The sequence below is a fragment of the Ursus americanus genome, chromosome 5 (assembly GCF_024610735.1).
Source record: "Ursus americanus isolate L20-20 chromosome 5, mUrsAme1.1.p, whole genome shotgun sequence".
Lineage (NCBI taxonomy): Eukaryota > Metazoa > Chordata > Mammalia > Carnivora > Ursidae > Ursus > Ursus americanus.
Genome location: NC_142131.1, coordinates 38896468 through 38908200, shown reverse-complemented (window position 1 = coordinate 38908200; position 11733 = coordinate 38896468). Strand labels below are relative to the sequence as shown.

General features: G+C 39.7%; 1 protein-coding gene across 1 annotated transcript in view; it reads left to right on the top strand.

Annotated features, from left to right (window-relative positions):
- Window positions 1-5964: 5964 nt before the first annotated feature.
- The window catches only part of RNF180 (ring finger protein 180), a 193914-nt gene continuing 188145 nt past the window's right edge, over window positions 5965-11733 (top strand). The window contains exons 1-2 of the mRNA XM_045795016.2: window positions 5965-6037; window positions 6095-6306. Coding sequence (XP_045650972.2) covers window positions 5965-6037; window positions 6095-6306 — 285 coding nt within the window. The remainder of the gene's footprint in view (window positions 6038-6094; window positions 6307-11733) is intronic.

Below are 11733 nucleotides of genomic sequence, written 5' to 3'. Positions count from 1 at the left end.
TAACTCTAAGACTGCAAGTTTGTCAATCCTTCATTAAAGGACGGAAGTGGCATCCATTCTGAATATTAACAGTTTGTGGGACAGAGAGGTATATGAAATGATATGCACCAATATAAATGATGCTATTTTGGTAAATTTGTGAATTTCATGTCCTCAGTGCCCAAGACCGTAAACTTAAAAATTAGGACACACTGCAAATTGAGCCTTTTGCAGGGAAAGTAAGAGTAGGCAGTCTGATAGATTCAGACCCACTGCTGCTAGAGTGAGCTAGAATAAAAACTGTCATAATATTTAAATGGTTATATTTGCTTGAATTATTTTGGCAAGGCAGCACATATAAATCACGTATTTTTGCTTTTTCTCTGCTCTCCCTTTTTCTTACTCCCAGATGAATAACAATTGCTTCCATAAGCCATTTTCATTTAAATTCCGAAACCAGGGGTGCCTGGGTGGCTTAGTAGGATGAGCTTCTCACTCTTGACTTCAGCTCAGGGTCCTGGGGTGGAGCCCCACATCAGGCTCTGCGCTGGGTGGGGAGATTCTGTCCCTCTCCTTATGCCACTGTGCACATGCATGTGCTCGCTCGCTCTCTCTCTCCCCCCCCCCCGAAATAGATGACTAAATCTTTAAAAATGAATAAATTCTGCAGCCAAACAGCTAACATTTGGAATGGGTCCCATAACAACATTTGAAGATGGAAGGGATATATAACCTCTTTGAAACTAGTAATAGTCTCAGGTTCAATAAATGAATTGGTTGCATTGACTCCAGTTAACATATTGATTGAAAAACTGCTTTGAATTATTAACTGAGAAAACACAACTCAGGTGAGGGACAGCAGACTCAGATTGGGGAGTTACCTCTGTAATCTGGAAGGAACTACTTAAATGAAGAGTTAGGGTTAAAACGTATATCCTTTACGAGTAGGCTAGAAATTAATGTTAAGTTCACCCAGTGATTACTGTAATAGCTATCTAAATTGTAAAATGGTCCTAATAAAAAATGACCTATTTAAATGATTTTGTTGTTTACAAGACTTGTCACATGCTGTTTGCATCTGATAATCAAAACAGCAGGAATAAGACATACCATTTAAGACGAATCAGTTTGATATTTAAGTAAGTCAGATGACTTGCACAAGATCATGTAGCTAATAAATCATAAATCTCAAGTGTTCTTTGATATTTTCACAATACCATCTTTCTTTGAAAGAAGGTTTTTCCTATTAGTGTTTTAAAGATTAGGGAATGAACATCCCTGGTTAAAAAAAAAATTCTGTCCTGATTTTAGTAATACTAATTTATTCAATCTCTATTTATGATAAGTACGTGTTACATATTTTAATTAGTATATATAATTATGTATAATTATAATTTAATACAGTAACTAAATATTAAGCCTCTGTTAGTATCACTAGAGTGTTTTGAATGGAGTCACATTTCATTCCAACAGTAATAAAATACAAATTAGTGTGTATTGATGACTCGCAAATACAAAATCAGATTTATTCAGCTTTTTTAGATTTCAGTTGACTTGAGTACAGTTTGCAGTATGTACATAGTTCTTACACATCATGAAGAAAGAGAGTAAAAGTAAAAACACAACAACTGTCTTTGCCTGAGGGCTCTTCCCATCTCCATTCCTTTTACCTATACATCTCGAGGACCATTGCTTCACTATATAATTTCAGCATTTGTTGTGTAATATTTCTACCGCAGGAACATAGCGATTACTTTGCCAGCATCTTTCTGGCCTTGCTGCATCCCTGCCCAATCTGGGTCCCACGGACTTACCAGCAGTTCTTTTATGAAGTACTCATTCCTTTGATCCTTGTCCTTTGGCCATGCTCGCTTTCCCAAGTCTGGGTCTCCTGTAAATCCTATCATTGGACTGTTTTTGTTTTTCTTCCTGAGATTAACATTTTGAAGAAATTTTCAAAACTTAAAAGATTTCTACCATCATTCAAGCTTCAGCCTGGCTCGTTATCTGATGTCCAGTAATCTTTTATTCTGTGCTCAGTTAACCACACAGTCCCCCCTTAAAATAGACATTTTATTTTTGCCTACCTAGATATCCATTTCCATATTCTGATAATAGTACCCAGTATTCTTTTTGGGAATTATGCCTCCTCCACTTTCAACCTTTATGGTCTGAGTAACGAAGCTAATTCCTCCCAATACCCACATCTCAATACACTGACACGTGAGTTTTATGGGTGAGAAAATGACACTCACTTGACCAACCTGCTAGTTACCTCCTCCTATTGACAGTGATTGATGAGAATGGGCATGCAATCCAAGTCTGTATACTAAGCCTCAGTTCTAGAACTTTGCTGCAACTATTGGTAGAAAGAGGTATTCTTTTACCAGTGCAATTGCTAAACAGCTTCAATTTCAGCCTGGAGCTACTAGAGGCCAAATTTGTCACTGCATAGGCTGATCCTGCCTAAAAATAAAGCCAACACAGAAAAATAATGCCAAAAGATTGAGATAGCCTGCTGATGGCAACATCTGAGCACTTAGGTCCAAAAATGCATGAAACTATCGTAGACTTACTCCTATGGACTACTGACTATTGTCCTTGGGTCAACTTGAATTGGGTTTGTGTCATTTCACTGAAATGAGTCCTAACTAAAGTACTATTCTACACAAACCGTTTTCTTAAAGGTTGTCAATAACAGCTGGTATTTGTTGAGTCCTTACTGTATGTCAGGTATTATTTTAGGTGCTTTACATAGATAAAATCGCTGAAACCTCATAATAACTCTACATTATTTCCTATTTATGGATGAAGAAACTAAGGCAAAGAGAGACATGGAAACTTGTCCTAAGGTTTTATGAATTTAAGTGGGATTCAAGCCAGGGCATTATGGTTCCAGAGCCCAACAGCTGAGCTATCCTGTACTGCCTCGGGAGTCATCAAACCCAGTGGCCTTTCCTCTTCCTCCTTCACCTCTTTGCCATGTCCGACACTAACTACTTGTTCTTCGCACGCTCATGGCAAGCTTTTGCTTTCTACAACATGATTTTCTTATTCTTTCCAATCTTTCTAACAGGAACTTGTTTAGCTCTTTTTCTGCTGTGGTCTTATATCTAGAATTTTCCTGAGGACTTGCTACTCTTCCCTTGGTGCTCTCACAACTTCCAGTATTGCCTCTCTGCAAATGATGCCATTAACTCAAGCTTTTATTTCTAACTGCCTGCTGTCTCAGATCACCTAAATGTCCTGCTCAGATCTCAAATGCCAGGGGTTGTGGCACACATTGTTTGGTTTCTAGGAATAAGTTATAATCCCCATGTTATTTATCTTAATTTTGACTGGAAATTATAACTGAAGACAGAAGTTAGAAACCTCAACGCTCAGGTAATGCAAAGACTACTGACGTAGGTACTTTGAGATGACTTCATACTCAGCTAGCCATGATGTCTGGTGGGATGACAGATACTATTAGTAAATATTGAGATACCAATTACCTAGTGGTTAAAATAAATTACTAATCATTTGGTACCTTATAGCCATGAAGTTGGGTTTTTATTTTTCTTTTACAAACAAAAGAAATTAAAGCTCTTCTGCGAAGTATTGAAAATCATAGTCTTCATCTGTAACTTGGAGACCATGAATATTTGTTAGGATATTTATTGTAGAGAATTGTGTTTCTTCACTTTGGTTGTAAACTGGCAAGGAAGGTTATTTTTAGTTCACCAGACCTGTACACATTAACTCCTCTCTAGGGTTCGTACATTAGAGTCACCTGAGGTTCCCCCCAGGAAATTCTGATTCAGTTGTACCAGGGTGACAATGGGCAAAAGTATTTTCACCAGCTCTTTATGAGGTACCAATGTACAGTCAACATTGAGGACCATTGTTTTGAGGGTTCACTTTTCGGGTTGCGATGGATAACCAGTTGCATTTTAACTTCAAAAGAAACCATTTTTTAGCAGAAGTATTTTTATACTAAAATCTTGGCCAAAATTTGATTTTAACTGGGTATCCTGTTTTTATTTGCCAAATTTTTCAACCTTGTCATTTCTCTGAACAGTCTGTGGCTTCATAGGAAATACGAGGCTAAATTATATGCCTTAATCAGAAAACGTTAAGATTTTTTGTCTTCTTTCAGGTCTGTTAGTAATAAACTTTGTACTTCTAAAAATTTGTTTCTTAAAAAAAAATGTGAATCAGCCAGGTCTCTGGTTCTATGAGCTGTCCACATTCTTCCTTGTGTTTTCCATATTGTTTACTCTAGCACTGGGAGATTCTAGCAAGTCTCAGGCCTTAAATCTCTCTTATGTTACATTATGTCTCATCTTTGATTCCAGCTGGAGAAGGTTTTCTTCTAAAGAATCATGTGATTACATGGGGCCTACCTGGATAATCTAGCATAATCTTCCTATTTGAGTTCATAACTCTAATTACATCTGCAAAGTCCTTTTTGCTATATAATGTAACATATTTACAGGATCCAGGGATGAGGATGTGAACATCTTTTGAGGGCCACTGTGCCTACCATGGTTGGCTTGGGTATAAATTTCACTTCTCTCTTCTAGCAAACCCTTACCTCACCCCGTTGTTGTAATGGAGCACATCCTCCAATTGTTTTCTGAGAAAGGATGCATGGAGAAAATATTTTAAAATTTGCATATCTGAAATACCTGTTTTTAACCTCATGTTATTTTCTAGGTTGGAAATCAGTTTCCCTCAGGATTTATCTTTTATGTTTCTGTCAAAAAGTCCAGTGTCATTTTAATTTCTGAATCTTCATAAATGATCTTTATTTTTCCTCCCTGGAATCTATTAAAATCTTTTTTCTGACTGATATGCTTTGAAATTTCACAGTAATACACCTTGGTATAGATCATTTTTATCCGTTGAGGTGAAAGATTGTGTCCTCTTACCCTTCAGGTCTGAGGACTGTTGTCTTGGTTTTCCTCAATAATTCTTTGTCTTCTATTCGCTGTGTTCACTGTTAGATATTTGACCCTTCTAGCCTAATTGTCCTAGCTGAAACCTGCAGTACAAGGTTGAAAAGAAGTAGGAAGAGAGGACATTGTTGTCTTATTCTTGATCTTAGGGGAAACTATTCATTTTTTCACCATTAAGTATGATCTTAGCTTTGGGTTTTTTTTTATAGATGTCTTTTATCAGGTTGAGGAAGTTCCCTTCGTTGAATGCTTTTTATCATGTTTTTTATCATGAAAACATTTCAGATTTTATCAAGTGCCTTTTCTTCATTTATTGAGATGATCCTGTGGCCTTTCCCTTTTATTCTAAGAGTATTACTTCAATAAACCAACTTGCATTCCTCAGAGAGGTCCTTCTTGGTCATGTTGTAAAATGTTTTATCTACGTTGGATTTAGGTTACCAGTTTTTTTATTGTGGATTTTTGTATTAATATTCATAAGGTGTATTGGTCTGTAGTTTTCTGTACTTTTTAATGTCTTTGGTTTTGTTACGGATTGCCTTGGATTCTCAGGTGGCAAATTATTAATGCAACCCTGGTCTTGGACAGGAATCTAAATAAGCCACTTCAGGCAAATGGAAATTTCTATCTAGCAGAAAAAGTGATACAGTCTTTAGAGGCTCCCCCTTAGAGCTTCCTTCCCCTTCCTCAAACCAACTTATAAAACTTGCTTTTTATGTTCCGAACCTTATTTATAGTCTTTGGATCATTTATTTTCATTGTTTTGATGTGCTGCTGACAAGTCAAGATTTACTCCAAGAGGGCTGTCCCGCCCCCGCCACTCCCCGAATAAGCACTTTTGATTTACCTCTGGTCATCAATTCACATTCCTCAAGAGTGAAGTCAAGAACACCTTAGGGATTAATCCCAGTTGAACAAAGGTGGAACCTTAGGCACCAGAAGCAACAGACCCAGGAGGTGGGCTCAGAAGTCTGACCTATAGGAGGGACAGGGTGAAGCCAAGGTTGCTGAAGGCCTAGGCAACTTCAGTTGCTCTGCTAAGGGGATGACGAGAGAGAACAACTTTGCCCGGGTGTCGCGGAGCCCGGCACTGCTGGCGCGGCTCGGGGAGGCACTGGGTCAGGGCGGGGCGTCGCCCACATTCAGCCGGGGCGGAACCCACCGAGGTGAATGAGCTGGGCGGTGTGCGGCGGGGAGCGCCCGGGCACCGAGACCCAGGCGAGCTGGAGCGCTTTCCGCGGGGTTTGGCTCCTGTCGCTTCCCGTCTCGCAGAACCGGCATCGCGGCCGCTAGAGCCGCGGCGCTGGAGTCCTCAGAGCCGGGGCTGAGGGGCGCGCGGCGCGCCGAGAGGGGGCGCGGAGCCGGCGGCTCCCGGACGCGGACGCAGGTAAGGGCCGACGCCTCGGAGCCCGGCCGGGAGCGCCGCCGCGAGAGTGTCTGGCCTCCGCCGGCCCTGACCCTCTGTGGTAGCTCTGCGGCTCCGCTCGCAGACCTCGGACTGCTGGAGGGCTGGGCTGGGCTGGCCTGGGCTGGGGCTGGCCTGGCTGCCTCCCGCCCCGGCCTCAGGTGATGCGGCCGCAGGGCTTCAACTTGAGCGCTTGAGGCTCCGCTGGAGTCCTCGGGGCGCGACCGTAGACCGGGTGGAATTACACCGTCTGGAAATGTGAGCCGGGGCCGTGAGGATGGGGCCAGGCTGGGGGGTGGGGGGGGTGAGCAGGGTTCAGGCGGAGGGCGGGGAACCGGTGGTGGGCGACAGGGTCAGTTGTTGGATGCCCTCCAGGTCGGAGTTGAGGAACTGAGTCCTGTTTCTTCTGAGAGCTTGTGGGAAGCATCGGCACACACCCCCTTCCGTGGCCCATTGCCTCTGCACAGAGCCACTTTCTTTTGTCTGGTCCATTTTGGTATTGGCCTTTCAGCTGCTTTTGTTGCAGCCTTCGATCCAGAGTGTACAGTCTTGGGTAGGCTGAGGTTATAAGGACGCTTTGTGCAGCTGGGGGAGGTGAGGAGAGGGTTGGGGGCGGGGGGCTGTTAATATTACTGCCGTATTTAACACCAGCATGTGTGTATTACTGTGTTCTTTTCCAGATAGTACTCAATACTTTTGTAGCATCCAGTAGTTTCAGGTGCACAAGACAGCATTCATTAGTTAACTTCAAAGGAGCGTTGTGTGGACAGGTTCCTATTAAATTACCCCATTTTATAGACCAGACAGCTGAGGCACCCACGCAGAAACATGATTGTATCAAAACTAAATAGTCAGCCCTTGTGGGAGCTGTGATTAGAACTTGTCTGGCAGAGAGTTATTCTCGCTCCAGTCACTCAACCTCATACAAAATGTAAGGCTCAGAGTGCCCGTCGGATACTCTTTATGTTTTTGTTACACGTTAGTTACTAATACCTCTCATTAAAAACAGAGTCGAGTCCTTTCAGATTCCTGGAATAGTACCCCTAAAAAGTGATGCTTAAAAGACCAGAATCATTTTGTTGTGGAAACCCAAGTTCAACTGCCTGTCGCCTGAAAGACCAACACTCAAGAGAGGAGTTTTGATTGGAAAGGAGTATGAGCTTTCTTCAGGAGACCAGCCCCCTGGGGGAGAAGGTGGCCTCTTGTCCAAAGCCCCCACCCCAAGTTTCTGCCTGGCCCAGAGATTTTTAGAAGTGTTTAATCAGTTAAGGGAGTACAGTGTCTCTGTGACGTTTCTTGATTACATCCAGACTTGGTGATATCAGCTACAGAGTTATCTTGGTACTTGAGGGTTGTGCAAGAAGGTCTGGTTCTTTGGTACCCAGGGGTGGTTGTACAAGAGTACTCTGTTCTTTCTGCAGTGGAGGGCAAGGTTTACAGATGCACAAAGGAAGATCAGTAAAGTCATTTGAGTGACCTTAAGACAAAACAAAACAAAAAACCATTTTGCTAAAAGATTGCTGGGCTAATCAGAAAGTCGAGGTGGCTTCAAGCATACTTGCTGGCCTCTGGCCTGGGAAAGTTCTAGTCTCTTACTCTCAAGGCTAGTGGTCTGCAGATCTCAAAGAAAGCAAATTAGTTCTATCGCAGATCAAGGGCCTTACATCAGCAGGCAAGGAGTGTGTTAATTTGAAGCAAGTTAACCCTTAAGACCAGCTGGACTGCTGTTACAGTTTTAGTTGTTGAATAGAATCACCAGAGTAGTTGCAAGGACTAAATTTGTTTGTCTTTGGTCTGTCAAATCTTTAATATCGTATATAAATACAGTGCCAGTGGGAGCCCTAAATATTTATTTAATGAATAAGTAGACTGGAAGAAGTGAGCACATAGGTATTATAAATATTGAGCAGCAAGTTTTCTTTTCTCAACAGAAGAATTAAATGTTTAAGAGAATAGCCATTTCAATAATTTCAATGAAACTTAACTTGTAATCGTGTGCATTTATGTTGTACTTTAACTCTCCAGAACCAACAACAGTTCGCCAGTTTCCCTAGGGTTTGCTCTTATGTGAGTTTGCTGGTAGAGCTTTTACTGCCCATATTTCTTCCTCTCTTTCATTTATATATTTGGTTTTTTCAAAGTGAAGAGATTTTTTCTTCAAAAATCAAGTATTTTAAAAAACCTAAGCTTTCTTTTTTGATAAAGCAGACTCTAGTAGGATGCTTATGAGCGTATTTTAAGGTAGACACCAACCTCTTTAATAAGTACCTGTCATACATCAAGCAAGAATTCTTTCAGGCAACTATGCAATGAATTAATAATCATTTTAATGGATCTCTGTAATATTTCATGACACACCTACCTCCTTTAATGCCTTTTTATCAAGCAGCATAAAGCTAAAACATTTTATTTAAATTTTGCTAACTACATAGCACTAATGTTAGGGCATGATATGCCTAGACTTAATAATTGACTCATGAAATAAACACAATTCTTTCCTTATTCATACTTCATTCAGCCACCTGAAAAAAAAAAAAGAATGATAATTTGGGCTTTCTCTCATAAAGGATATTTGGAGAATTAATGAAGTAAATATAGTTAGCTATATGGAAAAAAAGATGCCCTGTGACTGCAAAGTGTATATAGAGTCATGAAACCCTGCCCCTCCCCCAAACATGCTGTTACTTATTTTTTGAAAGAGTGGTCATTCCAAGTAGTAACTTTAGGAAGCTAAACACTTCCAAAAGTACTGCTGCCAGTCACAATTATTTTGAATCTTTTGAAATTTCTAGTCAATTTATAAGTAACAAAAACATGCTTTTAGGATCACTTTTGTAAGTACTGGTTTTTGTATTTTCTAATAAAACTGTGTAACTGAATTTGAACCCATATTTTATTTATTAAACTTAATTTGATAAAATGATTTCTGCATGATTGTGAAACTCATTTCTACCTTCAAGATTTTACCACTATTAAGGATGTTGAAAAGATTTTTTGAAAGGCTATGAAAGCAATTTCAAAAGGGTGATTTAGAAATAGTTTTAAATAATGGCAACATTTTTAGAATAACTTTGCATCCTTCCCAGAGTGACTACTCTGAAAGAGACAACGCGTACATGGAGGCTAAAGTTCTGTGTTTGTGTGTATATTTGTACATAGATGTATTTATTTCTATGTGTACATTTGTATGTTTGTTAAATGTTTTGAAACTAATAATTTGTATTGTGCCCTAACAATTTATAGTAGTCCATAATAAAATGGGGATATAAAAATACCCGCATTAAAATATCTTGTTATAGGGCACCTGTATGGCTCAGTCGGTTAAGCATCCGACTCTTGGTTTCCGCTCAGGTCATGATCTCAGGGGTCTTGAGATAGAGCCCCATGTTGGGCCCCATGTTGGGCCCCATGATGGGCCCCCTGAGCACAGAGTCTGCAAGATTCTGTTTCTGCCCCTCCCCCTGCACGCTAGCACATGCACCATCTCTCTCTCCGTCTCTCAAATCTTCAAAAAAAAAAAAAAAAAATCTTGTTTTCGCTCTAGTATACGGTAGTGTATAAAAATAGAATCTTATTGATGAAAACTAAGTATTCTTAGTACTGTAAACATTAAGCACTTAATTAACAAGGTGTTTTATTGCTTTCTTAGATTTTGAAAAAATTTAAGGAAATGATTGGCAAATCTTTTAGAAGAGCTAGCTAAGGAAATTATATCCGTTGCATTTTTTTTATCCTGATAAATTACTCTGTAGTAAGCAGAAATATTAGAGATGGTTATATTAATAACAGAACTGACCTCAAATTCTGTAATCTCTATACCTGATTAATTCACTGATGGTTTGATAGCTGGAAAACTTAAGAAACAATCAGTAGATCATTAGCACACGTTTTTAAAGCAGCTTCAAAACACCCTTCTTAAAATTGCTGAGATGAGCATGAGAGTTATTCCAAATGAGAATTGCTTGTCCTATTTAGAAACCTATTTAGAAAATTCATCCAAGGGGCTAGAATTGAAGTATGGACACCAGTGTAGCCAGCTTTTAATGACTAGTATAGACAGGTGGGCCAATGATACAGTGAGTAAATTGAGGACTGTTTAAAGTTTGCTTAATAGAGATAGAAATGAAAACTGAGCTATATTTTTTTGGCCATATTCTCTTAGAATTTTTGGTTTTAAGGCAGAAACTATTCTTTCTCAGACTACTTGTCTTTAGGAGAATTTATAAATTGTATAATAAATATTTATATAGCTATACCTGTCTGACTTAAAACCAGCTAAGGCTGTATAGTCCTAAATAAGCTTTCCCTCTTCTGGTCAGGCATTATACTGTTTGCTCACCAAATGACCATATCGTTTCCTAACTTAGTGTTTCGGCTCATATTATTTTCCTTGCTCAAAGTACCCATTTCTCTCCACTCTACTTGACTAATGGTCTCTAAATCCTCTCTATCCTTTAAGACCCAGCTGTAATACCGCTGTTATCCACAAAGCTTTCCCTGACGCCCTAGTTCTTGTTTTTAATTTACCAGGTAGTTCCATGTATGGGTTACTTTCTGTGTTTTTTATTATTTCATTTACTTTGTCCTTGAACTTGTTCTCTATCTAGATTTTTTTTCTCAAAGACACAAGTCATACCTTAAATATATATTTTTTCTGAGTCATATACATCAACTAGAACACTGGATAATAGGATGTATCCGCTTACAACATTAGATCTATGAAATAAATTTATTAATCAGATACTCAGGTACAGTGTCTTCATGCTTCATAATTATATCAGTTAGTGTTCTAGTAGAAAATAGGTTGCAGTCTCAAATGGGGTAATGGAGAAGAGTTTAACTTGAAAGGTATGCCTGCATTAAAATGAATGGATGGATGCAACAATGGATGGCGAAGCATCCCAGGACTAGCAGTAGTGGGAGCCATTATTGTCCCTAGGCCTGAATGGATGTAAGAAGGGAACCATTACTAAAACCCAAAGAGGATAGCTATGTGGAAAAGGCTGTCCAACTACAGCTCTTGCCTTTCTGTGATCCGGCAGGGAAGGAGCTGGGGAAAGAGATACCCGAGCTACACTCTCTTGCAGTCCTGTGATGTCCTGTTTTTTTCTATTCTAACTTAGTTACTAACATGCAAGAACACTTTATTTATGAATGATGCGTTTCATTTGAACCGCTATCATCATCTTTTTTTCCCTTGCGGTGTTAGCTGGTATGGTATTATTATACATGTCTTCTCAACTGTTTATTCTCTCATTTTTTATGCTTTGCTTGTACAGTGCATAGGTGAGAGACATAGAACTGTCTGCATGGTCATTGGCAAATCTGTCCCTTTACCATTTCAACCATGTGACTCGTCAGAGTCAATCAGGGTTGCTCATTTTTTCTCTTTGTGCCATTTTGTGGATA